Raw genomic sequence first — 27583 nt, forward strand, 5'->3', positions numbered from 1 at the left:
CTGGAGCCCCTGCGGGACCCCCAGGGGACCCCCGCCCCCAGGTCTGTCGCCCTCGGTGTCGGAGTCTCTGTCTGTGTCCCCCCGTCTGTCCCGTCTCCCTGCTGTGCGTGTGTGTAGCCGCGTGTCCCCCGGACACCTGCAGTCACCGGCCAGGGCTGCTCGGGGAGGGGTCCCGGGGGTCGGCGCGTGGGTCCCTCTGAGGTCTGGGTGTCTTTCTGTGACTGTGCGTCTGTGTGATCTCGGGATGCGAGCCCCACAGGCTGCGAGTGTGCGTCTGTGTTGACCTCCTGCAGAAGGTGTGTGTCCCAGATGCCCCACCGGCTTCGAGCATGGGTCCCCGTGTGCCCGGCGGACACCCACGGGCCGTGTGTCCGTCACACGCTGTAGGCGCCGCGCGTGGGGATCTCTGCGCGTGTCCGTGTGCGGTGTGTGTGTGTCCGTGGCTGAGTCGAGGAGGCCCGGCCCGCCGGTGTCCCCGAGTCGCCTGCGCGTGAGTGTGTGTGTGCGCGTGTGTGTGCGCGCGCGCCGCGGCGAAGGTGGATCCGCTCGCTCCGCAGCGAGCCCAGCCGGGGCCCCGCGACCTGCAGCCGCCGCCGCCACCGCCGCCGCCGCTCCCCGGGCCTCCCCTTGCGCGGGCCGGGCCGGGGATGGAGCCGCAGCCGGAGCCGCCGCAGCCGGGGCCGCGGCGCGGAGCAGCCTGAGGCGCGGGCGGTGCGCGGGACCGGGGGGAGGGCGGGCCGAGGGGAGGGTCCTGCGGGCCGGGGGGGCGGGCGCGGCGCGCCCCCTCCCTGGCGCGCTCGCTCCCTCCCCCGCGCGCCCTCCCTCGCCGCCTCCTCCCGCCGCCTGCGGCCCCCCCTCGCCGGGGACCGAGCGCGCTCGCTCCGGCGCCGGCCTCGCCTCCTCGCAGCAGCGCCATGGTACGTCGCCGCACCCACTTTCGTTTTCGCCCGGGGACTTTTTGGGGTGGTGCGTGGGCTCCGGGCGAAAGTTGCAAGATCTGGGGGGACAGGGGGCGGGGGCCGCCCGGAGGAGGGGATCGAGGCGGGGACCCCCACTCGCCAGTCGCCACGGGACCCCTACCCACGATCCCCCCCGCACCCCGGCTGGGGGCGGAGCTGGCGCGCGGGGCGCCGCGGGAGACCCCAAGTGGGGGGCCCCTCGCGGGCGCCGCGGAGTTGGCGAGGAGGGCGGGGCTCCCCGGAGAAGGCCCCCGCAACCCCAGGCCGGGCCCCCGCCCCCTCCCCGGGCCAGACCCCAGGCGGGAGGGCGCGGCCCTGGGCGCACGACCCCCGAGCGCGCAGTCCGTGGGGGAGCCCGGGCCAGGGAGGGGGCGCACGGCGGGACGGCGCGTGGGGCGGGGGTCGCGGCGGCCCCCGCGGGGTGCCCCGGCCCGGGCGAGCGCGGCGCGCCAGCTAGCGGAAAATGGCCGCTGCGGAGAGGGGCGGAGAGCGCGCCGCGGCCGCCGCCGGGCGCCTTGAACTTGGAGCCGAGCGGGCGGCCGCTCTCGGCGCCGCGCAGGAGCAGCCGCCCCGCCTGCCCTCGCACCGCCCCCGCCCCGCCCCTCGGCAGACCCCGGCCCCGCTGCCGCGCGCGCGGGGTCCCCAGCTGGGAGGGACCCCCGGGTCTCGGCCCGGCGCGCCCCAGGCCCTGGAGCGGCGGTGGCTGCACTTGGGGTTCCGGTGTCCGGTCGACTGGCGTCGGTGTCGTGCGCACCTCGAGGGGTGCGTGGGAGCCCCTGCGCTCCGTAATGGGCCGGCATTGGCGTCTGGGGGAGCGTCTGGGGTGTGCGCGGCGGGGTGGTAGTGTACCTGCCTTGGGGCCGCAGGTCCCGGCGCGTCGGCTCCGCCGCTTTCTGTGTCCGCGTGTGTCTGCACATCCACGTGCTGGCGTGTGTTGTGTTGTGAGCGCCGCCCGCATTGTGCGGCTGTGGGACACTTGTGTCTTTGGATAACTGGGCGACTGTGCGCGCGTCCCTGCGGGACGGTGTTGTGAAACTATGGCTGGGCTGCGTGTCCGCGGAGCCGCGTGTCCCTGGGTGACCGTGGGGTGTCCCCGTGTGGGTGTGTGGCGGTTGGGGGGGTCGCCAGGGAGTGGAGAACTGTCGAGTGGCCGCGTTCCAGGGGACAGTTGGGTGCCGCTTGCTGTGTGCGAGTGACTGGCGCTGAGCCTCCCCCTAGGGAAGGGTCTGCCTTCCACTCCCGGCCTCGCCTCCCCCAGTTCCTTTTTTCCTGTAACTGGGGACTGCCTGGGCGGCGGAGGAAGAGCGCTCCCTCCACCTTTTCAAAACTCTGTCCCTTTATCTTTCCCCTACGTCCCCTCCACTTCCCCCAGCCTTCGGGGTCCCCCATCTGCTTGGCCCGAGGGGGTCCTGGCTGGAGGTTCGGGCGCGAGGTGGCGCCGGGACGCGATCACTCGGCACGCAGACGTCGCTCGCCAGGGGTTGCGCTTGCGCGGGGACCTGCCCCGAGAGGGGCGGGGCGGCAGGGGTTCCCCCCTCCCTGAGAGGCCGTGGAAGTCCCGAGGGGTGGGTGGTTACAGCAGCACAGGGGTTAGGACGGGCCCGGGAGGTGGCTAAGGAGACCCCTATTATCCTATGCTGGGGAGAGCCTAGGGGCACCGGGACTGGTCCCGCAGTCCCGCCTCCAGCACTTGCCCCCAATGGACCAGAGGCCGTGGGCACAGAGAGCTGTTTTGTCACCTCCAGGGAAATCCCCGCCGCTCCCCACCCCCACCCCACCCCCAGTGCGTTTGATATAATTTTCTAAATATAAAAAGCCCAAGGCCAGGCTGGTCTCTCTCGCTTTCTTCTTGACATCCCATCATGGGGGGCTGTTTGGGATGTCAAGAAGGAGAGAAAACCCTCCCACAATGACACAGAGACCTCCCCCAACAACACTCAAGGTCATTCTCGGGTTGTCACCATCCCCCACACCCACTCCCAGCCTCAGACTCACAGCACTCTCCCTCCGCACTCCCGGAGGGACGGTTGGATGCCCTGGCCTTCAGCACACGGCATGGCCCTCTGTCCCCATTTTGGGTTCTGTGCACAGTGGGACACACGTGCATGCAGTCATAGTTACACACACACACAACACACGACACTCCCTCACGGTGCCTGTGTCTGCATGACTCTGCACACACAACCACACAGAGACTCACATAGACACACAGGCCTGTCTAGAGACAGACGTCACACACACAGGCGTGCACAGACACACATGGGCAGACGCACTCATGGACACAAACACCGCACTTGCGGGGGGATAGACAACCACATCTCACCCTCCTGCCCTTCCCTGTTCCCACCGCGTTTCTGCAGCTCCGGGCAGAGCTGGTGCAGGAGGAGCAGGGAGGTGGTGTGCTGTGTGTCATTGTGATGGTGCGTATGTGACTCTGTGTGTGCCTGTATGGGAATACCAGGGGGGTTCCACTTGTGGGTGTGTGTGTGCTTGTAAGAGTGTGTGGTTTTGTGTGGAGTGTGTCTGTGATTGTGGACAAGTGCCCACGTGTTTGTGGTTGTGTCTGCACTTGTGTGGGGGCAGCTATATCCATGCGTTGTGCTTGTCAAGAAGCGTCCTGTGGGGAGTTGGGAGGGTGTGTTTGTGGCTGTGTGTGTGCCATGTGGGTCTGTGTGTGTGTGTGTGTGTCTGCTCGCCCCTCTTTGAGGAGGTATTTGAGGTCAGGTGTGGGGAAGGCTGTGATGATATATGGGTCTGTTTTTGTGTGAGTCTGTGCCTGTATTTGTGTCTTTGTGTATGTAGCTGTGTGTCGTGTGGAGTCTGTGTCTGCAGCTGCTTGAGTCTGCACGATGTGTGTCTGTGTGTCTCTGTAGGTTGTAGTGTGTGGTGTGTCTCTGTAGGTTGTAGTGTGTGGTGTGTGTGTCTATCTGTACCAGCCTCAACGGCCTGTCTGACCTTTAACTCACTTGACTTTAACATCCCTTCCTACAGCCTCAGTTTCTCATCTGTAAAATGGGACCACATGGGACCCTTGCAAGGTTCCTGGGGAGCTGACATTGTGAGCCCCTTGCTGAGCAGATGCGGGGCTAGGGGAGGCTGACTGCACACGGCACTGCTGTGTAATCATTTGCCTGCAAGATTATGTCCTTTATTCTCTGGGTGTGGTGGCTGTGGGGTTACCATGGGGGGCTGGGGGTTCCTGTCTACCCTGTCTGAGCTGCTCTGTGAATTGCATTCAACTTTTTAAGTTTTCCTTTAATTACTGAAGCCATTAGTGATCATATGAAGAGGATACAACTGTATCCAGAGGAAAAAAAATCCAATCTTTCTGATCACCCCCATTCCTGGTTGGAACCCCGCTCCAGAATGTTACCATCTATAGTTGGAGCATTTGCAGGACTAAGAAATACACACTTATAGAGGATACATGTGCATATGTGTATATTTCCATAAAGGATGTACTTGTGGAAATACTCGTGTATTTCCATAAAGGAGACATATGTATATGTGTGTGTGTGTGTGTGTGTGTGTGTGTGTGTGTATATATATATATATTTGAGACAGAGTTTCGCTCTGTTGCCCAGGCTGGAGTGCAATGGCATGATCCTGGCTCACTGCAACCTCCACCTCCCGGGTTCAAGCGAACCTCCAGCCTCAGCCTCCCGAGTAGCTGACATTACAGGCACCCTCGCCCATGCCCGGCTAATTTTTGTAATTTTAGTAGAGACGGGGTTTCGCCATGTTGGCCAGGCTGATTTTAAACTCCTGACCTCAAGTGATCTGCCTGCCTCGGCCTCCCAAAGTGTTGGGATTACAGGCGTGAGCCACTACAACCGGCCAAAGGAGATATGTGTATGGGTGTGTGTGCATGTGTGTGTATGTAAAGGATACTATGTATATTTGTATAAATACATGTGTACTCTTTAAAACCCTAAATGAGATCTTGAATTTCCTTGCTGGGTCTACAGCAGTGGGGTCTCAGCCAGGGTTGATTCTGTTCCCATGGGACACTTAGCCATGTCTAAGGACATTTGTGGTTGTCACGACTGGGGGGTGCCCCTGGCATGGAGTGGGTGGAGGCCATGGACTCTGCTCAGCACCCTGCAGTGCCCAGGACAGCCCCAACCCAGAGAGCGATCCAGCCCCAGTGTCCACAGTGCCAAGGGGGAGAGCTCTCCAGCTTCCTGTCCCCCCACTTGTCTCTTGAGGACATCACCAGTTGGGAGCCACTGGTTTTACTCAGCTGCATAGTGTCCCAGCCTGTGCCGGGATTACTAAACCGGTCCCCCACAGATGGACAGCATGGCTGCCTCCAAATTGTGGGCATTAGTTTTATAGGTGTCAGTCAACTCTTTTGTGCTCCTGTATCTGGGACAGTTACAGAGATGCCGAAGAGTGAAATAACTGTAGAGAGAGTGCTTTGAAAAAAAAAAAATGAGCCAGATTGTGTTGGAAAGTGCCAGGAGCTAAATCATGCACCCATCTTCCGGGCCCTCCACATGCAGGTCCAAATCTACCAATTGCCTTTTTAAAGAAACTACGATGTACAGTTCCCTGTTGTAACCACGGGCAGGTATTTGTTGACTTGCCTACAACCTGGAGGGTTATGAGCTGGCATAGCCCCATTTCACAGAGGGAGAGCCGAGGTGCAGAGAGACGAAGCTGCTGACTGGAGGAGACATAGACCCAAGCAGCGAGCCCGCGCGGCAATTTAGGGAACCAACTGTGTGTGCTGCGGGGGGCCCTTCCCACCCAAACTGGGATATAGGCTGCTGTTCGTACACTTGCAGAAGTTTCTCCCTGCAGCTACCGCCACCAATAATATTCACACACCCTTCCCACATGCTATGTAAAGACTCCAACCTTCCCCACCTTCCAAGATGCATCCTGTTGCCATAGCCATTTTACAGATGAGGAAACTGAGGTTCCCAGAGGGGCAGTCTCTGCTTTCTAAACTTCAACTTCCAAAGGATTCTAAGCTGCTGAATGAAGGCTGCAGGCAGGGTGGTCTGTAGAGGGGAGGGAGGGTGGAAGGCACGGGGTCTGGAAGTCTAGGAGGAGTGTCTGAAGTCAACTGCAACTTTTAAATATCTGTGAATTTTAGATTTCACCCTATACGTGTCCCTAGCGTGTTTTAATAAAATAAATTGCTTCACGTTATATTGGTATGTGGATTTCCAGATACACTTCTCATCATTTAATTCAAATGCTCCCCACAGCTGCACAGTGGGTTTAAAATACACAGACACACACATTTATGGAGCGTTCGTGATGTACTAAGCACTGTTGGAATAATGTCACTGTCATGCAGAGAGGAGCCTGTGGGGGGCCTAGGGAACCTACGCTGCAGGAATTCTGCTCCCTCCTAGTTTACCTGTCAGGCCCTGGGCAAGTGGCTTCCGTTCTCTGGGCCTCAGTTTCCTCTCCTGTAACGCCTGAGGATAATGGGTGCTGGTATCTTCTGCGCCCCTGGGCCTGGGGCATCTGCCCCAGCTTGGTGAGAGGGTATCATTTGTCCTTGGGAAGCTCAGAGAGATGAGGTGAAATGGCCAAGCTTTCTAAGAATGTGTCTTTAGTGAACATTTGACCGAAGGTCAAGGCTCTGCTAAGGTCATTGTCCTTATCCCCAGCAATCCCACAGGATGGGCATCTTTAAGCCACTTTATAGGGGAGAACCCTTGGGATGGGAATGAGAGACACAGCAGCCTCTGAGCTAGCCTGGGAGGATCCAGGGAGTGAACCGGGGGAGGGTTGGGGCCCTGTCATCAGATGCCCTGGGGGCTCAGACGGAGGCAGGCCAGGTCTCTGCCCTGTTACGTCTAGAAGGAGAACAGAATGTGGGCTCCGGGTCCAGATGGCCTGGCTCCAAGCCACACTTGCCATACCTCAGTCTTGAGATCTGTGAAAAGGGCACACCCCTGAGGCAGGTGGAAATTATTGGATACCCAGGGGGAGGCTGCAAGGGTTTATCTGGCCAGCTGGAGATCCCGCCTGGACACCATCCTCCTGGGGTGCTGGAGAGACACACAGGCGAGGCCACCCCGCCCCTGCCCCTTGGGTGCTGGGTGAAGAGAGCAAATTCTGGAGCCTCCTGTGTTAGCCTGGGCCCTTCTGGCCAAGGAAGGGACAGCTGCACACAAGCCCCTCTAGCTGGGGACCCGCAGCCCCTGCCTGGCTCTGGGGGGAGAAGGGAGCCAGGGTGCTGTGGGACCAGCTCACCGTGCACCCAGGGTCGTACATCTTTAAGGGGAAAGAGGCGCGCTGGCCGGCCTCTGCGCACGTCACTTCTTCATTCCTTCCCTCCCCCCTGGCTCGTTCCTCCAACTTCCCGGCCAGCTCGGGGGTGATGGGGGGGGTGGGGAGGGGGGCCTTAAAAATCTACCCCTGGCCCCTCAATGTCCAGAAACAACCCTGTCCCCCCTCTCCGCTTGATCTGAGTTGGGGTCGCCCTGCAGTCCCGGGGTCCTGCTCTAGTGCCCTGGGGCATTGCGTAAATACGGGAGGGGGGGTCCTGAGACGTCGGGGGAGGCTCTCCTTTCTCGCTCGCGCCCTTTTTTCCCTCGTTTCTTTGAAAGTTGGGTGTTGAGAAGTGGGAGGTTCGGGGTGGGAGGGGAGAGAAATGGGGGGTGGGAGGGGGAGGGTGTCAGAGGGTAGAGAGAGAGACAGACAGAGACGGGGGAGAGAGGAAGAGAGAGACAGAGAGAGAGACGGAGGGAGAGAGGGACAGAGAGCGAGGCGGGCGGCGCGAGAGAGGGAGAGCAGGAGGGAGGGGGAGGGAGACCGAGGGAGGAGGCGGCGAGGAGAGCGCGCCGGCCGCGGGGCGGGGGGGGGGGGGGGGGGGCGGGGGGGTGGTTTGGAAAAATGACTCAGTAAGTTCAGCGCGCCCGCTCCGGCCGGCCCTGCGCCTCCCGCCGCGCCCGGGATGTATTCGTCCCCGCTCTGCCTCACCCAGGTACGGTCCTCGCCCGGCCCCCCGCCGGCGCCCCCGCGCCCCGTGCCCGCGCCCCCCGCATCCCAGCCCCGGAGTTTTGAAGCCGGAGGAGGCGGGACGAAAAAGGCGCGCGTCCCTCCCGCCATCCCTGCCCGGGATGCCCCCCGCACCGAGGGCTGGGGTCCGGTGGGGGGATGGGTCAGGCTGGGGTACCCCCCCACACCCTTACCTACCGCGGACCCCCTACGCGGGACTCCCGCCCAGCCCCCCCACCCCCGACTCTCGGGACCTCTCCCGGATGTGGGGCTTGATCTGCAGATTTGCGTCCCCCCCCCACCACACCGACGCACTCCGCACTCGGAAAGGTCGGGGTGGGGGCTGGCCCCCCTCCAGCAAGGGCTCTGCGGGAAGCCCCCCGCCTGCCTCTGAGAGGAATCTAGGGGGTCGTGATTGGACCCTGGGTCTCCCCAGCTGGAGAGAAAGGGACCTCTCATGTGTTTCCCCCGTGTCCCCCCACCAAGGTTGTGCGGGCCGCCCTGGCCCTCGGCGGCCTTTCCCCCGTTATTGGCCCACGTGTGCATGGAGGGGGAGGGGGCAGGAGAAGTTGGAGGCCCAGGAGGGGGAAGGGTGCTCCGGCGGCCCGGCTGGGTCCCCCCTCCTTTGCAACCCCCCCAGCACCGTCCCGGTATTTTCGCTGCATCGATTCTGGATTCTGGATTCTGGAGCCGCCGCCGGGAGGAGCGGGAGGCCCGGCGCTCCGGGTCTGGCCCGGGCACTGCGGCGCTGCGGACGCCCTCGCCAGCCCGGCACCTGCCCCTGCCCCTGCCCCCTCCCCCTCCCCCTCCCGTAGCCTCTCACCCTTGGCCGCACTCCCAGACTGCCCCGGGGCCGAGCCTTGTGCAATGGCCGAGGGGGTGTGTGGGGAGGGGGCGGCTCCCCCCGGGGACTCCTTCCAGCCCAGGCTCCCGGGGACCCCGAGGTCTGCAAGTTCCGTTTTCTAGACTGCTGCTTTCCTCCTTACGCAGTGTGTCTTTAGGCTGGAGAGGTTCTGGCCTCAGTTTCCCCTGAAGTGACGTGCAGCTAAGGCCGGTTCTGGAGAGGGGACAGTATGGTGGGCAAACTGTAAAGTCCCGGCACGTGGGGGGTGCGATTCCAGCGAGGGCCAGGCCCGTCTTAAGGAGCACTGTGTGGGGAGTATATGAGTCCCCGGCTTCCGCCCCAGGGCATGGTGCAGCGAGGGACCCCCCACGCCAGGCATGGTCCTTGGTAGGGTCTTTCTCACCGGCCCCCTGCAGCCGACAGGGAATGTGGGAGCTGGTGCTGAGGGGGTCTGAGGTCTGTCCTACCTGTGATCCCCTGAGTGACCTTGGGTAAGTCCCTGTCCCAGCCTCAGTTTCCCTTTCTGAGCAGCTTTGGGGGGGGGTTCCCAAAGAAGGCATCTCTTTGAAGTTCTCCAAGAACAACTAGGGTTCGAGTGGGCACGCTGTGTGACCTTGGGCAGCCTTTGAAGTCTCCGGGCTTATAGGGTGACTGAGGTGTCCCCGCTCTGTCCTCGCCAGCTGGAAGGAGCCATTTGGGAGGGCTGAGCGGAGGGGAGGCTGTTCCAGGCTGGGGAGGTTGGAAGGCTGCCTGTGCACCCTGGAATTCCCCCATCAGGGCTGGTTGGGAGACATCCTGGTTGCTGGGGTGGGTTGGGGGGTAGTAAGAACCCCAGTCCAGGCTTTGCCTCAGAGAATTGCTAACTCGGCCTCAGTTTCTCCAGGAACAGGGCAAGGACCAGCCAGGAGGGCTGTCTGTGGAAACCAAAAAACAGAGAGGCTAAAAACTAAAAACTATCCAGGGGTGCTGCATGCAAGAGACAGAGATGAGAAGACAGAGACAGGCAGAGAGACAGAGGCAGAGATCTCCCAGGCCAGGGTGGGGACAGCGAGTCCCAAGTGCAGGGGGCTCCCTCCTCCCCTGCGATTCTCCTCTCTGCCCCGCCCTCCACCCCAGCCCTGGAGTGGAGCTGGGGACCCCCTTTCCAGTTTCTCTTCAGCCTGAATGTAATCCCCACTGTTCCCCCAAGGCCCAGCCTGGTCTGGGGTAGCCAGTGGGGCGGGCTGGGGGACTCAGAAGGAACCTGAGTGCCCCATGCAGGAGCCTCCCACCCAAGTCCTGGCTGCCTGACTCAGTTTCCCGAATCACGTCCCCTCCGTTTCTCTCATCTTGGTCTCTTTTTGTCTGTCTTTCTCTCTTTCTCTCTGTCTTGCTCTGACTCTGTGTGTGTGTGTGTGTGTCTCTGTTTCTCCCTGTCTCTCCATCTCTGTCTCTCCCCGCCTCTGTTTCACTCCCAGTCACTGTTGGTCTCTTTCTGTCTCTCTTTCTCATCCGCTGTCTCTCTGATGTCTCAGTCTCTCCCACTGTCTCTGTCTCTTCATGTCTATCTCACCATCCCTTTCTCCTCTTTGTCTCTGCATGTCTCTTTGATGTGTCTCTGTCTCTCTGTCTCTCCCTCCCTTTGCCCTCTTTGTGCGTCTGTCCGATGTGTCTCTGTCTGTTTCTCTGTCTCTGTCTCTCTGCCCCCTTCCTCTCTGTCTCTGTCTCTCTGCCCCCTTCCTCTCTGTCTCTGTGTTTCTCTCCAATATGTCTGTCTGTCTCTTCATCTCTGTCTCACCTTCCCTTTCTCCTCTCTCTGTCTCTGCGTGTCTCCCCTTGCCCCCTCTCTCCCTGTCTCTCTCTATCTCTGCATGTCTCTCCTTACTCCTCTCTCTCTGTCTCTGGGCCTCCCTCTCCCCCTTTTCCCAGCTAATTTTACAACCTGAGCCCAACCGAAAATAGCTCCCTTTTAGCTGATCCGACCCGGATCCTTCTCGGGAGCCGAGGCTGGCGGGGGGTGGGGGGTATCTCGGTGCCAGCCCGCTCTGTGCCACCCGGGCCCGGCCCGCCGAGGGGGGAGTGGGCGCTGGCGGCCCTGGGGCATTCTGGGAGCCCCGGCCGGGCTCAGCGGTGACTCAAGCGCTTTTTCACTTTTACTCTTAAGAGGAACTGTGTGGAGCCCACGGCTCCCATAAATCCTGCCGGCGGGAAGGCCGGCCTCCCCGCGCCTGCTCTGGGCCTCCCTCCCTGCCTCCCTCCCGCTGGCGCCACCGCCACGTTAGTTATTCCGGGTTTGGGGCCAAGTCCCTCTTGGCCGCAGCGTGGCGGATTCCCCGAGCCACCTCCATCCCGCCACCGGGTCCCTGTCTCATTCATTCATTCTTTCCTTCATTCCTTCGTCCCATGCCCTCTCGGAGCACAATGTGCTTTGCCGCCATTTCTCCAGCAGGGTAACGGAGGCTGGGAGAGCAGGGTAACCGAGGCTGGGAGTGGCTGTCCTCCCACCCCAGACCCCCGACCTTTGTTGGATTTTCTAGCTCTTCCTTAAGCATCTCCTGGGCCCTGGGGATAGGTGGGGGTGGGGGAGGCAGCAGGGCCCAGGCCCAGTGTAGGTTCTTAGAGGGAGCTTGGGGGGTGCCTACCAGGAGCAGGGGGCCTGCAGCCCCTCAGTGCTGGGAGAGGGGCTAAGAGTCAGAGAGGGCCAGGGCCTGCCCGAGGTGGCACAGTGGGGCTGGCAGAGCTGGGGTTCAGGCCATTTTCCATCTGGTGGCTTGGGCAGGTGGGCGCTCTCTCCCCGTGTGCCCCCCACCCGGGGCCTGGTGGCCTCTGATTCACTCTCTACAAGGTGCCACCACTCTCCCGCTGTATCTCCCTCTCGGTCTCTCTGTGCATCTTTCTCTGTTTCTCCCCCTCCCCTCTCTGCGGCGGAGGTGCCTCTGCGCGCCAGGGCCAAGCGCCCTGTAAATCACCAAAGCTGGGATTCTGGCAGAGTCAGCGTTCTCCTCTCTCTCTCTCTCTGTCTCCCTCCCTTTCTCCCCCCATCTCGCTCTCTTCTCCTCTCTCCTTCTCTCTCTCTCTCCTCCTCTCTCCCCCCTTCTCTCTCCCTCTCTCCTCTGTCTCCCTTTCCGTCTTTCCCTCTTCCTTTCTCTCTCTCTCCCCGTCTCCCTTCTCTCCCTCTCTCTTCTCTTCTCTCTGTCTCTCTCTTTCTCCCTTCCTACCTCCCTCTCTCTCTGTTCCTCTTCTTCTTTCTCTCTGTCTCTCTCTTTCTCTCTCCCTCCCTTCCTCTCTCTCTGTTCCTCCTCTTCTTTCTCTCTCTCTGTCTCTCTGAGCTGACCTCCCTCCCTGTCTCACACCAAATGGATGGGAAACACTGCCTGGGCCTCCTGCCCCGGCCGCGGCCCGCCCCGCACTTCCTGCCTGTGTCCACGCCGACCTCACCTGGGTGCCCGTCTGCCCTGAGCACACAGCGTGCGGGCACCCAAGTCCTGACCAGTTCACATCCATGAGCACACGCTGGGCGCACACGTGTGCACACTCCCTGACACCCACACGGACGAGGACACAGCTCTGCCTGCCTCGGATCTGCCTTGATGGCGGTCACCAACACACAGACCTAGAGTGCCCCTCACATCTGCCTGAAAATCTTGCTCAGGAGGCTCCAAACCCAATATAGTACCTGGTATAGAGAAGGTGCCAAATAACTGCTATAGAGTGGTGCCAAATAAGTGTTGCTGTGCTTGTGATTGTTGCTAAACTAATTCTCCTCTTTCCTGACTCTGGTGGGTGACCTGCCCCCACCCCCGGACCGTTTCTTGCCCTGAAATGAAGTCAGCAGAAACCCCCACTTCCTCGGGGCTGCTGCAGATTCAGGGAGGCAGCACAATTTTTTTTTTTTTTTTTTGAGGTAGAGTCTCGCTCTGTCGCCCAGGCTGGAGTGCAGCGGTGCGATCTTGGCTCACTGCAGCCTCCGGGGAGGCAGGACATTTCTGAGGTCCACAGTGCAGGGCTTGGTACTCAGTAGGTGCCCAATAAATACCTGTTGCATGAATGAATGAATGAATGAATGAGTGCTTTTGGTTGAGAGGCGGGACTTTGGTCTTCCCGAGCCTCCATTTCTCCACCAACATAAAATAAAAAACATAATGGCACTTTCCTCAGAGACATCGATGTACCTTAGTCCGACACCTGGTATACAGTAGGTGCCAAATAAGTGCTGCTGTGCTTGTGGTTGTTGCTAAACTAGTAATTGCACTGAACACCCCAGAGGCATTTTCCAGTTTCCCTCCCTTCCCTCTGTGTGTATTTGCGCAGCATAAGCCCAGCTTTGGGCTGGGTGACAAGGACAGTGGTGACCTGGAAAGGCCCAGGCTCAGACCCCTCTCCACTGTGGCATTTCTGTTAGTCTTTCTTTTCTTTCTTTTTTCTTTCTCTCTCCTTCCTTCCTTCCTTCCTTCCTTCCTTCCTTCCTTCCTTCCTTCCCTCCCTCCCTCCTTCCTTCTTTCCTTCTCTTTCTCTCTCTCTCTCTCTCTCTCTCTCTCTCTCTCTCTCTCTCTCTCTCTCTCTCTCTCTCTCTCTCTCGGAGTCTTGCACTGTTGCCCAGGCTGGAGTGCAGTGGCGTGATCTCAGCTTACTGCAACCTCCGCCTCCTGGGTTCACGCGATTCTCCTACCTCAGCCTCCCAAGTAGCTGGAATTACAGGCACGCACCACCACACCCGGCTAACTTTTGTATTTTTAGTAGAGATGGGGTTTCACCATGTTGGCCAGTTTGGTCTCAAACTCCTGACCTCAGGTGATCCACCTGCCTCGGCCTCCCAAAGTGCTGGGATTACAGGCATGAGCCACCGTGCCCGGCCTCTGTTAGTCTTTTCTCCCTGCCCAGCCCTGTCCAGGGTCTCCCTGAGTTTGACCAGCCCTGTGTGGGTACCAGCCTTCCTTACACATGGGGGTGCATGGATGAGGGGGGTCCCAGAGGCAGATGGGAGCATTGCTTCAGTGGTCTGGATGCTGGAGATGCTAACAGATCAAAGCTGTGCCCTTGTGGGACCGACATTCTAGGCCAGGTCGGGGATGGGCAGGAAACGAGGTGACCAGGACTCCTTGAGGATGTGGCGTGCGACCGACCTCGGGGATCAAACAAGGGGAAGGGAACCACATGGGACTCGGAGAGTGTGCACGGTGCAGACCAGGTGTCACTGGACGCTCTGGCCCGAGACTGTTTGCTCAAGAGGCCCAGGAGTGGGGGGGGTGGGGGTGCCAGGAGGCCCAGGGACCAGTCCCAGCTCAGTTCCTTCCTGACTGTGTGACTTGGGTGGAAGATTTCATGCCTCAGTCTCCTCCTCGAGGTAGTGGGTGCAATGATAGTCCCCGCTTTCATAGTAGACTTTTTTTTTTTTTTTTTGAAACAGAGTCTCGGTCTGTCGCCCAGGCTAGAGTGCAGTAGCACAATCTGGGCTCACTGCAACCTCCGCCTCCCGGGTTCAAGCGATTCTCCCGCCTCAGCTTCCCAAGTAGCTGGGATTGCAGGTGTGTGTCACCGCACCCGGCTAATTTTGGTGTTTTTAGTAGAGATAGGGTTTCACCATGTTGGCCAGGCTGGTCTTGAACTCCTGACCTCAGGTGATCTGCCCGCCTCAGCCTCCCAAAGTGCTGGGATTACAGGTGTGAGCCACCGCGCCCGGCCCCCATTTCGTAGTAGACGTGATAGCTCAGCAAACGCTCAGCCTGTAAGAGGCACAGCCTCGCTCCCTGCCTCTCTCCTCCACCTCCTGGCCCCTCTGGCTCAGCCCTCATTGTCCTCCCAGAACATCAAGGCACAGAGGGAAGTAGGGGACCCAGGGTTCATTTTGCTGACTCACTGCCTTGGCAGAGAGTTTGAACCCTGTGGACTCAGTTTACCCAAATTCCTCACTGTGGCCCACAAGGCCCTGTCCAGCCTGTCCTTGTCCCCTCCTCAACCCTCCCCTCCTCTCTCTTTCCCCCTTGCTCATTCTGCTCCAGCCACATGGGCCTCCTCGCTGTTCCTCTAACACGCCAGGTGCGGTCCTGCCCCAGGGCCTTTGCACGACCCGTTTCTCCATCAGAAAAGCTCCTGGCCTGGAGTGCCATCTCTCAAGACTTTGTTCAGGTGTCTCCTCCTGCAAGAGACCTTCCTGGACCCCCCCAAGCTAAAAAACACCCCCCACCCCAGAGATTCTCTGGTCCCTCAAACTCTTAAATTTCTTCAGAGCACTTTGCCCAACTTGACGTTTTATTACATATTTTGCTGATTTTAACCATCCGTCCCTGCCCCAGATCTGGATCCAGGTGAGGGCCGAGCCCAGGTCCCTGCCAAGTCCTCGGCACCGTACCTGGGACCGGCATGCAGCAGGCACTCACTAAATGTTTGCTGAGCAATAGAATGAATCTTCCCTCTCTGGGAGCCGTTCACATGTCCACAGGCTGTGATTCTCTGAGCCAGGGGAAGGAGCGGCCCAAGGTTAGAGCCTGGCGCTGGTGCTGGATGGGCCTGGGGTTGTCCGTGGGACCATGGACAAGTCATCCGACCCAGAGAAGAAGGCATTAGAACTAGGGCTTTGAAGGATGCGTAGGAATTTGGGATAAGTGCTAAGTAGGTAATGAGCTAGATTCTCATGAAGGATTGTTGAGTCACTTTTACCTGGAAACTTTTGGTTTGGAAATTGGAGTTTCATGTCCTGGTTTGCTGGCCTGGACTTTCAGGGTGGGAGAAGCACAGGGAGGTGAGTGAGGGCATCACCAGTGCATGGCGTGGTCGTTCAGCAAGGTCTTGGGTCCAGATGTCTCTCTCCCAGCTGCTGCTGCTCTCTTTGGCCAGGAAGTCCCAGTGGGCTAAGCTGGGGTTTCCAGAAAAGACCTGGCCTCGTTCCCCTTCTCCCCATCACCTTGCAAGGAACAAGGTCACCAGGCAAGCTCCCCTGTCTCCAGCAGGCTGCAGTATTCCTTTCTGCCCATTGTACAGAATGAGAGACTGAGGCTTATCTGAGGTGATCTGTTCCCCAGCCATTCAGATGGTGAAAATAGACATTACTGTCACCCAGCCACCTTCTCCAACAGTGGGTGCCTCAACTCTGGGCCTCAGGATTGGAGAGGGAGAGGTGATAGAACTGGATAGTCCTGGCTAGATCTGGGAAACCCTGGGTTGAGGAGGAAAGGCTGCTTGAAGGAGGGGACACTGGAGATAGGGTGTTGAGGGATGTGTAGGAGTTTGGGAGGATTTTTCAGTATCTAGCTTGTCTTGGTTATCTCTTTTGCCGATTGGGCCTCTGAGGGCAGTAGGAGGTCCCTGGGGAAGAGGCCCTGGTTATTGTAGGTCATGTGGGACAAACAGAGTGACAACCGGCCAACCGGGTCCTGCCTCTCACCTGGTCTGATCCCCTGGGGAGGACAGGGAGGATGGGGCAGCAGGTCCATGACCCAGTTACAAGCTGTTTGTCTTCCTGCCTCTGTAACTAGCCGGGGTCACCACTGACGTGGGCCCCCACCCCTGCCCGCCTCCCTGGCACCTGTCCCCGGAAAGGGCACAGAGAAGGGGAGGAACATAGAGAAGGGAGGGGCAGTTAGGGAGGAGGAAGGGAACTCAGATCTACGAGGGGCCAGATGAGAAAAGGAATTAAGAGGAGAGGGGAAGTGGGGAGGGGGAATTCAGAGAGAGAGGGGGGTTGGGGAGAGAAGGAGTTGGGGGGACAGTGATCCCTGCCCCCATCATGGATGCCTCCCCTGTCCCTTCCAGCAGCTTCTTATCACAGCCCCAGTAAGCACCAGAGCTTGGGTGGCAGCCACGGCCCCAGCTGGACAACATTGTCCGGGCCTCCTGCCCGCCTGGCATCTCCTCCACAGGCAGGTCCTGCGCCTCTATGGATCCTCTCTGCCGCGTCCCACTGTCCCCCCCACCGCCCCCACTGCCCGGCTTCCCTGGCCAGACCATCTGGGCTCTGGTCCCAGCTCTGCTGACCGGCTGTGTGACCCTGGACAAACCACTCCCCATCTCTGGGTCTCATCCAGTCAGGGGCAGGGACGAGATTGGACAGGGCCTGGGCCGGGCCCCCTCCACCTCCCCTTTGCCTTAGCAGGTTGGCTGGGGAAGCGGGGGCAGCGGAAAAGGGCCCTGAGGTCCGGTCCCCGTCGCAGCTGTTACGGTGACTCACGCTTTGGGGGACATTGGGGTGGGGGAGCTTTGCTGGTACAAGCTGACTCTGGTCTCACTGGGTGGGAGGCTATTTTCAGAGCCTCAGTAATAGGTGAAATCTGATGTCCTGCCCCTCCCCCCGAAGCACCCCACGGCCGGAGGTGGCCCAAGGGGATGTGGAGCACAGAGCAGGGAGGGTGATCTGGCAGCAGCTGCTCTGCCCATCCCGGCCTGGAAATGGGACCGAGTCCAGCCACATCCGCTGGCACACACAGTGGGAGTCCAGGGTCAACGTCTCCCTACCTTCCTGAGACCCCAATCTTACAGAGAACAGGCTGTTCTAAGAAAGGGACCCGTGGCCTTCCAGGGGGTCAGGGCCCTGATTCTTATCCTCACACTGGCCCTGAGACCCTGTGGGACCTCAGCCAGGTCTCCGCCCCTCTCTGAGCCTTAGTTTCCATGCCACAGAACACGCAGTGGGGCCTCAGGCTGTTCCCTACTTCCTGGAAGATTGTCTGCAATCAAAATGATCATCGCAGCAATCGCGTCCATAGTAATGAAAATACCCCAGCGTCTTAGAAGGGCTGAGGCGGGAGGATCACTTGAGCCCAGGAATTCGAGACCAGCCTGGGCAACATAGCAAGACCCCCATCTCTACTAAAAGTACAAAAATTAGCTGGGCATGGTGGCGCACCCGGAATCCCAGCTACTCGGGAGGCTGAGACATGAGAATCGCCTGAACCCAGGAGGCGGAGGTTGCAGTGAGCTGAGATCATGCCACCGCCCTCCAGCCTGGGCAACAGTGTGAGACACTGTCTCAAAAAAAAAAGGAAAGAAAATAGAAAATATCCCAGTGCCTTAGGAGGCCGAGGTGGGAGGATCACTTGAGCCCAGGAGTTTGAGACCAGCCAGGGCAACACAGTGAGTGAGACTCCATCTCTGCAAAAATAAAAATTAGCCAGACATGGTGGTTTGCACCTGCAGTCCCAGCTACTCAGGAAGCTGACGTGGGAGAATCGCTTGAGTCCGGGAGTTCAGGGCCCAAGTGACCTAAGATCGTGCCACTGCACTCCAGTGAGACGCCTGTCTTTTTTATTTATTTATTTATTTATTTTGAGACGGAGTCTCACTCTTGTTGCCCAGGCTGGAGTGCAATGGCGCGACCTCAGCTCACTGCAACCTCTGCCTCCCGGGTTCAAGTGATTCTCCTGCCTTAGCCTCCCGAGTAGCTGGGATTACAGGCGCCTGCCACCATACCTGGCTAATTTTTTGTATTTTTAGTAGAGATGGGGTTTCGCCATGTTGGCCAGGCTGATGTCAAACTCCTGACCTCAGATGATGCACCCACCTCGGCCTCCCAAAGTGCTGGGATTACAGGCGTGAGCCACCACACCAGGCTGAGACCCCCATCTCTTAAAAAAAAAAAAAAAAAAAGTAATAAAAATCACAGTAGCCCCAGCACTTTGGGAGGCCGAGGCGGGTGGATCACGAGGTCAGGACATTGAGACCATCCTGGCTAACACAGTGAACCCCCGTCTCTACTAAAAAAAAAAAAATACAAAAAATTAGTCGGGCATGGTGGCGGGTGCCTGTAGTCCCAGCTATTCGGGAGGCTGAGGCAGGAGAATGGCGTGAACCCGGGAGGTCGAGTGTGCAGTGAGCTGAGATCGCATCACTGCACTCTAGCCTGGGTGACAGAGTGAGACTCTGTCTCAAAAAAAAAAAAAAAATTCCAATAGCAATATAAGTTGTAATGATAACAATCATCACATCATTAATAACAATGTAGTCCTTTGAGAGCTGGGGGGAGGAAAACAGCTTTCTGTGCTAGGAAGGGATCACCCCTGTCCGAAATGCCCAGCCCAGCCTGGTCAAGGCAGGGAGATGGAAAGGCAGTTTTGCTTCTCTTTCTCTTCTTGTTCCTTGTATTTATTCCACCTTGAGGCTAAGAAACTAGGTCCCAGATGTTTTTAATTTGTTTTATTTTATTTTTTATTTTTTTAGAGACAGGGTCTTACTCTATCCCCCAGGCTGGAGTGCAGTGGCACAATCACAGCTCACTGCAGCCTCGACCTCTGAGGCTCAAGTGATCCTCCCACCTCAGCCTGCTAAGTAGCTAGGACTACAGGTATGCACCACAGCAACTATGCCCAACTAATTATTTTTGTAATTTTTAGTACAGACGGGGTTTCGACATGTTGGCCAGGCTGCTCTCAAACACTTGGGCTCTAGTGATCTCTCCACCTCGGCCTCCCAAGTAGCTGGGACTACAGACGCGCACCACAAAAATTATGCCCAGCTCATTTTTGTAATTTTCGTAAAGATAGGGTTTTGCCTGCTGGGCACAGTGGCTCACGCCTGTAATCCCAGCACTTTGGGAGGCAGAGGCAGGTGGACCACCTGAGGTCAGGAGGTCAAGACCAGCCTGGCCAACATGGCGAAACCCCATCTCTACTAAAAATACAAAAATTAGCTGGGCATGATAGTGTGTGGCTGTAATAGTGTGTGCCTGTAATCCCAGCTACTCGGGAGGCTGAGGCAGGAGAATCTCTTGAACCTGGGAGGCGGAGGTTGCAGTGAGCCGAGACTGTGCCACTGCCCTCCAGCCTGGGTGACAAGAGTGAAACTCTGTTTCAAAAAAAAAAAAAAAAAAAAAGGAGATGGGGTTTCGCCATGTTGCCCAGGCTGGGATTGAACTCCTGGGCTCAAGTGATCCACCCACCTCAGCCTCCCAAAGTTCTAGGATTACAGGCATTAGCCATAGTCCCCAGCTGAGATCCCAAATGCTATGCAGACTCAGTTTCCCTTGCTGGAAAATGGGAAGAATGGGAGGGGCCTCCCCACACCCAGACAGGGAGCTGGGGGCCTCCCACTGCCCCACATTTCTCTCCAAGGGGCTGCTGTTATTTTCGTGGGGAAGTCAGATGAGTGCAGGTTCCAGTCCACCTCTGTCCCCCATGGCCGGGTTCCCCCTCAAGGCCTCAGTTTCCTCATCTATAGCATGGGTGTTGTGACTGCCCTCAGACACCAATTTGTCATGATTTGGGAGTAGGTTGAAGTCCCAGCTCTGGCCCAGTCTCAGCGCCTTCCCAGCCCTTGGATTTTCCATCTCCAGGATGGGTCTGCAGGGAACGGGGTGGCCCCTCTCCCCAGTTCTGAACCTTTGTGGCTGAGCGTCTGCTTCTCTGGTCTCAGTTTCTGTATCAGCACAGTGGGTTCATGGAAAGGGGAAAGGAGGGAGAGGACTCCACCCGGGATCTCTCCTCCCTCTGATTAATCCTGGTGCACTTGAATCTCTTATCTTTTGATGCAGAAATCCCCCCACCCTTCCATCAGCCCCCAACCTCCAGGCGGGCCTAGTGTCTGCCTGTGGACCTCAGCCAGGCCTGTCTGTACATATGCTCTGTAGGAACAAGCTTTCGTAGTCATTTTTTGTTTTTTTGTTTTTTGTTTTCCCAAGACGGAGTCTCGCCCTGTCACCCAGGCTGGAGTACAGTGGAGTGATCTTGGCTCACTGCAACCTCCACCTCCCGGGTTCAAGCAATTCTCCTGCCTCAGCCTCCCAAGTAGCTGGGATTACAGTCATGCGTCACCACGCCTGGCTAATTTTTGTATTTTTAGTAGAAACTGGGTTTCACCATGTTGGCCAGGCTGGTCTTGAACTCCTGACTTCATGATCTGCCCGCCTCGGTCTCCCAAAGTGCTAGGATTACAGGCATGAACCATCGCGCCTAGCCGGGTTTTTTTTTTTGAGACGGAGTCTCACTCTGTCACCCAGGCTGGAATGTAGTGGCGAGCTCTCGGCTCACTGCAACCTCTGCCTCCTGGGTTCTCCTGCCTCAGCCTCCTGAGTAGCTGGGACTACAGGCGTGTGCCACCATGCCCAGCTAATTTTTGTATTTTTAGTAAAGATGGGGTTTCACTATGTTGGCCAGGCTGGTCTCAAGCTCTTGACCTCAAGTGATCCGCCTGCCTCAGCCTCCCAAAGTGCTGGGATTACAGGCGTGAGCCACTGCGCCCAGCCTCATTTTTTTTTTTATTTCTTTTTTTTTTTTTTTTTTTTTTTGAGTCAGGGGTCTCACTACGTTGTCACCCGGGCTGGAGATCAATGGTGCAACCTTGGCTCACTGCAGCCTTGACCTCCTGGGTTCAATTGATCTTCCCACCTCAGCCTCCCAAGTAGTTGGGACTGCAGGTATGCATCACCACGCCTAGCTAAGTTTTGATTTTGTAGAAATGGGTCCTCGCTATGTCATCCAGGCTGGTCTTGAACTCCTGGACTCAAGCAGTCCACCCACTGTGGCCTCCCAAAGTGCTGGGATTACAGGTGTGAGCCACCATGCTTGGCCGCCGGCCCTAGTTTTTTTTTGTTTTGTTTTGTTTTTTGAGATGGAGTCTTGCTCTGTCGCCCAGGCTGGAGTGCTGTGGCGCAATCTCAGCTCACTGCAAGCTCCGCCTCCCGGGTTCATGCCAATCTCCTGCCTCAGCCTCCTGAGTAGCTGGGACTACAGGCGCCCGCCACCACGCCCGGCTAATTTTTTTGTATTTTTTTAGTAGAGACGGGGTTTCACTGTGTTAGCCAGGATGGTCTCAATCTCCTGACCTCGTGATCTGCCCACCTCGGCCTCCCAAAGTGCTGGCATTACAGGCGTGAGCCACCACGCCCGGCCTTGTTCTTTTTTTTTTTTTTTTTTTTTGAGACAGTGTTTCACTCTTGGCACCCAGGCTCCCAGGCTAGAGTGCAGTGGCGCAATCTGAATTCACTGCAACCTCTGCCTCCCAGGTTCAAGCGATTCTTCTGTCTCAGCCTCCTGAGTAGCTGGGATTACAGGTGTGCTCCAATATGCCTGGCTACATTTTTTTGTATTTTTAGTAGGGACGGGGTTTTGCCATGTTGGCCGGGCAGGTCTCGAGCTCCTAACCTCAGGTGATCCACCTGCCTCGGTCTCCCAAAGTGCTGGGATTACAGGTGTGAGCCACTGCGCCCAGCAATTTTTTTTTTTTTTTTTTTGACAGTCTTGCTCTGTCGCCCAGGCTGGAGGACAGTGGCACCATCACAGCTCACTGCAGCATTAAACTCCTGGGCTCAAGTGATCCTCCCACCTCAGCCTCCCAACTAGCTGGGACTACAGTTGCAAACCACCATGCCTGGCCAATTTTTGTTTTTTTGGTTTTGTTTGTTCGTTTGTTTTGTAGCGATGGGGTTTTACCATATGGCTCAGACTGGTCTCAAACTTCTGGGCTCAAGCAGTCCTCCCTCCTCGGCCTCCCGAAGCGCTGGGATTACAAGCGTGAGCCATGACACCCAGCCCAGCCCTAGCTGCAACAGGCAGAGAATAGGTCCCTGACATCTTTGCTCTCCCAACCTCAGTTTTACCCGTCTGTACAATGGGTTGTCCATGAGCCTCCACCTCGCCCCCTTAGCTTGCTCCGTCTGCATGCTGGGGTTCAAGATAGGCCCTCCACGGCTGGGCATGGTGGCTCACACCTGTCATCCCAGCACTTGAGGAGGCCGAGAGCCAAGGCGGGCGGATCACGAGGTCAGGAGATCGAGACCATCCTGGCCAACCTGGTGAAACCCCATCTTTCCTAAAAATACAAAAATTAGCTGGGCGTGGTGGTGGGCACCTGTAATCCTAGCTACTCAGGAGGCTGAGGCAGGAGAATCGCTTGAACCCGGGAGGTGGAGGTTGCAGTGAGCCGAGATTGCGCCGTTGCACTCCAGCCTTAGCGTTAAGAGCAAGACTCCGTCTCAAAAAAAAAAAAAAAAAGATGATCCTCCACAAACTTCCGCCTTGATTTGTGCCTCTCACATAGTCCAAGTCTGTTTGCTCATGTGGGCGATGGGTTCTTGCAGGTCCCTGATAAACTTCTCCTGGGTCCCCCGGGCCTTTTGTGTGCCTCCGGTGGCGTGCAGGGGTCTGCAGCGACCCCCTGCCCACCTCTGCCCAGCCCCTCCCTCTCTGCGGGTCTGTCCAGGGCCCCTCCGACCTCAGCCTTCGGGGCCGGGCAGTGGGTCCGCCCTCTGCGTCCCTGGCGCCCCTGACCTCTCGCCTCTCCGGCCTGCAGGATGAGTTCCACCCGTTCATCGAGGCCCTGCTGCCTCACGTCCGCGCCTTCGCCTACACCTGGTTCAACCTGCAGGCGCGGAAGCGCAAGTACTTCAAGAAGCACGAGAAGCGGATGTCGAAGGACGAGGAGCGTGCGGTCAAGGACGAGCTGCTGGGCGAGAAGCCCGAGGTCAAGCAGAAGTGGGCGTCGCGGCTGCTGGCCAAGCTGCGCAAGGACATCCGGCCCGAGTGCCGCGAGGACTTCGTGCTGAGCATCACCGGCAAGAAGGCGCCGGGCTGCGTGCTCTCCAACCCCGACCAGAAGGGCAAGATGCGGCGCATCGACTGTCTCCGGCAGGCGGACAAGGTGTGGCGGCTGGACCTGGTCATGGTCATCCTGTTCAAGGGCATCCCGCTGGAGAGCACCGACGGCGAGCGCCTGGTCAAGGCCGCGCAGTGCGGCCACCCGGTCCTGTGCGTGCAGCCGCACCACATTGGCGTGGCCGTCAAGGAGCTGGACCTCTACCTGGCCTACTTCGTGCGTGAGCGAGGTGAGGTGCGGTGGCCTGAGCGGAGCGGCCAGTGGGGAGGGTGTCTGATGGCGGTGACACGGGGCCAGGAGGGTCTGAGGGAGGAGGCTGGTGCGTGTAGATGTGATGTGGTGGTCCAAGCGGGGAGGCGGGCCTGGGAGAGCGTCTGACGGCGGGTGACACGGGGCAAGGAGGGTCCGAGGGAAGAAGCCAGCATGTGTAGATGTGATGTGGTGGTCTGCGGGGGGAGGCAGGCCTAGGAGAGCGTCTAATGCAAGTGACATGGTGCAAGGAGCGTCTGAGGGAGGAGGCCAGTGCATGCAGGGCCCAGGGTGGCTGCTGATGGGATGTGGAGGTCAGATGGAGGAGGCAGGCCTAGCGTCTCAAGCGAGAGATGGTACAAGGAGGTTTTTTTGACGGAGGAGGCAGGTGGGCTGTGGCGCTCCAATGGTAGAGGCAGGATCTCACCCTCACGTCTGAGGGAGGAGGCAGGAAGGCCCTTGAGGTCTCAGGGGGATGAGAATGTCCTAGATGGTCTTGGGCACAACGGACGGCCTTGCTGGGAGCAGGGGTGAGGAGAGGAGAGGGACAGGCCATCCCAGCCCTCCGAGGAGAGCCAGGAGAGTCCTGGCACCGCTTTCTGTGAATGCTTGTTGGTTGATTGACTCTCAGACCATGCCAGCAGAGGCCTGATGAGCCTGGCCCTGCCAGAGGGGTGTTTGCCGGTGGTCAAATGCCTGATGTTGAGACCAGCAAGCTCTGTGGGGTTGAGGAAATCCAAGGCGGCTTCCCAGAGGAGGAGGTGCAGCTGAGCTCAGCTCTGCAGGATGGCCAGGCCACAGTGAAGAAGGAGATGCCCCAGGGGGCCTGGCAGGAGCGTGGAGATGAGAGGCCTGATGCCTGTGCCTCTGTCCCGGTGCTAAGAGCAGGGTTGGTCCTGCAGCTTCTTGGCTGCGTGGCCCTCTTGGACTTCAGTTTCTCTTGCCTGCCAAATGGTGGAGATGATCAGAGTCCGTAGCTGGATGGGGCTATGGGAGATTCCAGAAGATCATGCGTGTAGCCACGTGCGAGGTGTCAGCTGCATCCCAAGACCTGAGTGGGTGCACAGCACACCCCTGCCGTGCCCATCCAGGCCGTGCCTGGAGCACGCGTGAACCCCCACACACCCAGGGGCTGCCGGAGCATGTGGGATGGGTGTACGCCAGGCGCAGACCCCCGCAGGTCACCAGCCCAGCCCCGGCCCAGGCAGCACTCTATAGAAACAGGCAGTTGCACAGACTGAGAGGGAGGGGCATTTGCCGGAACAAGGGGGACCCTGGGGCCAGACTGCCCATACTCCAGACACAGCCCTTCTTTTCCCCAGCTGTATGGACACATCCCTTTTCTGTGCCTCAGTTTCCTCCTTGGTGCAATGGGAGTAACAGCCATGCCACCTTCTAGAGCTGGTGCAAGGGTGAGACAGGGTCACGGGCTCCCAGGCTCTAGGGTGTGTGGAAAGACAGCAGGGCAGAGTTACCCAGTGTTTTTTTTTTTTTTTCCTGGAGACAGGGTCTCGCTCTGTCACCCACGCTGGAGTGCAGTGGTGCAGTCTCAGCTCACTGTAGCCTCGACCTCCCAGGCTCAAGCGATCCTCCTGCCTCACCCTCCCAAGTAGCTGGGACTACAGGGGCACACCACCACACCCAGCTAATATTTTATATATATATATTTTTTTGTAGAGATAGGGTCTTGCTATGTTGCCCAGGTTGGCCTCAAACTCCTGGGCTCAAGCCATCCTCCCACCTTGGCCTCCCAAAGTGTTAGAAGTACAGCAGGCAAGAGCCACTGCACCACACCAGTTACCCAGTCTTTTTTTCTTTCTTTCTTTCTTTGGAGATGGAGTTTCGCCCTGTTCCCCGGGCTGGAGTGCAGTGACGCAATCTCGGCTCACTGCAATCTCCACCTCCCAGGTTCAAGTGATTCTCCTGCCTTTGCCTCCCCAGTAGCTGGGCTTACAGGTGACTGCCACCATGCCTGGCTAATTTTTGTATTTTTAGTAGAGACGGGGTTTCACCATGTTGGCCAGGCTGGTCTTGAACTCCTGAACTCAAATGATCCACTGGCCTTAGCCTCCCAAAGTGCGGGGATTACAGGCGTGAGCCACCGCGCCCGGCAGTTACCCAGTCTTGATCTTGATTCTTTGATCTTGACCTTAGCATCTTTCTCCTCACCCACCCCCACTGATGAGCAACAAACCTGCTGGGGTTGGCTGTGAGGGGGCACTGGGGACGGTGGGGGCAGAGAGGTGGGCCGGGTGACTGCCTGTTGGGAGCAGGGGCCACCGTGGGGACAGAGGTTCTCATCGTCACCCAGGGCCAGACCTCTCTGCCACCACACATCTTCCTCGCCCGGGGCCCCGCCCCCACCTCCTCCGTGCTGAGCTGATACAATTTTGAAGCGAGCTTTCTGCTGCAGTCAGCACAACCTCTGGGCGCCTCCCCACCCCCACCCGGCCCCTCCCGCCTCTGCTCAGCAGGCAGGCCTGTGCCCCAGGTCAGGTTGGCCTCTCTGAGTGAAGGCTGCACCCTCCCTCGCCCCCAGCCTGCCCCCTTCATCCCCAAGGGAATCCCTGCTTCAATTGGCCCCAGCAGGCCACACCCTCCCCCAATTGGCCCCAGCAGGAAACACCCCCCCCCAACCCTCCCACCTGCCCACTGCGGGTGCTCCAGCTCCTCATGGGGGTAAGAGCTGGGCCTGGACTCCAACCCCAGCTCAGCTGCCCCCTGGCTGGGTGATGTGGGGCCAGTCACTCACCCTCTCTGTGCTTCATTTCCTTGTCTATAAACTGGGGGGCTCAAAAATGGTTGCCTTGTGGGAAATGTCAAGTGCCCAGGGTGAGAGCTCAGTAAACCACCCACAAGGCATCGTAAAGACCAGGCACTAGGCACGGAGCTAGGGCCCTTGGTGGTTATCATTACTAACATTATCCTCTTCGGGATTGGTTTGTTTGTTTGTTATTGGTTTGGGTTTTCTGGTTATTTTTTTGGTTTTTTTTTTGTTTTTTTTTTTTTGAGACAGACTCTTGCTCTGTCTCCCAGGCTGGAGTGCAATGACGCAATCTTGGCTCACTGCAACCTCTGCCTCCCGGGTTCAAGCAATTCTCCTGCCTCAGTCTCCCGAGTAGCTGGGACTACACATGCCTGCCACCACACCCGGCTAATTTTTGTATTTTTAGTATGGACGGGGTTTTGCATGTTGGCCAGGCTGGTCTCCAGCTCCTAACTTCAGGTGATCCACCCGCCTCGGCCTCCCAAAGTGCTGGGATGACAGGCGTGAGCCACCGCGCCCGGCCTGTTACACGCATTTTACAGAGGAGGAAACAGAGGCTCAGAGGAGGGATTTGACCTGCCGTGGTCACACAGCCGAGACTGGGCCAGGTGGGATTTGGACCCACAAGCAGCTTCTGCCTCTGCCCTGTCCTTGACACCTGCCTCATCCTCCGTTATTGTCAGAAGGGGATGGGCGGAAATTGTGGTGCGTGAGGGGGCAGTCTGCTGGCACGGTGTGGTCACCTTCTGGCAGGGTTGTGTGAGGACCCCACAGGCTGAGGTCTTATGTAGGGTCCCCAGGCTGTGGCTGGCCTCCAGGCCTCAGCGCTGATCCCAGTGGTTGTCACCCTGACAGCAGGAAGACTGGCCACCGGCTTCCTTTTCCGAACCGAGAGTCCCCTTGGCTGTGGAGCATCCTGGCCCAGCCAGAGTGCAGTGTCTGGCTTTCATCAGCCCTGCTGGGCAGCTGAGGCCCTGGGATAGAGGGAGAGGGAGGGACGGGCATCAGGCATAGGGCCTTGGCTGGCCTCTTGGAGGGGTGCAGGGTGGATGGCGGTGGAGGGGCACCTGCCATGGGGCTGAAGGGAGGCACCACTTGCAACGTCACAAGTGAGAGAGGAGGCCGGGCACAGTGGCTCACACCTGTAATCCCAGCACTTCGGGAGGCCGAGGCAGGCGGATCACCTGAGGTCAGGAGTTCGAGGCCAGCCTGGCCAACATGGTGAAACCCCATCTCTACTAAAAATACAAAAATTAGCCGGGCGTGGTGGCGGGTGTCTGTAGTACCAGCTACTCGGGAGGC

At 58.5% G+C, this 27583-nt stretch overlaps 1 protein-coding gene across 6 annotated transcripts in view; it reads left to right on the forward strand.

The window, feature by feature from the left end:
• Window positions 1-783: 783 nt before the first annotated feature.
• The window catches only part of NFIC (nuclear factor I C), a 107033-nt gene continuing 80233 nt past the window's right edge, over window positions 784-27583 (forward strand). The window contains exons 1-2 of one of the 6 annotated variants that reach the window (XM_063801003.1): window positions 784-917; window positions 22963-23494. In XM_063801003.1, coding sequence (XP_063657073.1) covers window positions 915-917; window positions 22963-23494 — 535 coding nt within the window. In that variant the 5' untranslated portion in view covers window positions 784-914. Of the gene's footprint in view, window positions 918-7782; window positions 7912-22962; window positions 23495-27583 lie in introns of those variants that run through there. The other 5 variants (XM_054673862.2, XM_016937039.4, XM_016937042.4 and 2 more) reach the window with 5 other exon arrangements.

Source organism: Pan troglodytes, chromosome 20 (genome assembly GCF_028858775.2).
Source record: "Pan troglodytes isolate AG18354 chromosome 20, NHGRI_mPanTro3-v2.0_pri, whole genome shotgun sequence".
Classification (NCBI taxonomy): Eukaryota; Metazoa; Chordata; class Mammalia; order Primates; family Hominidae; genus Pan; species Pan troglodytes.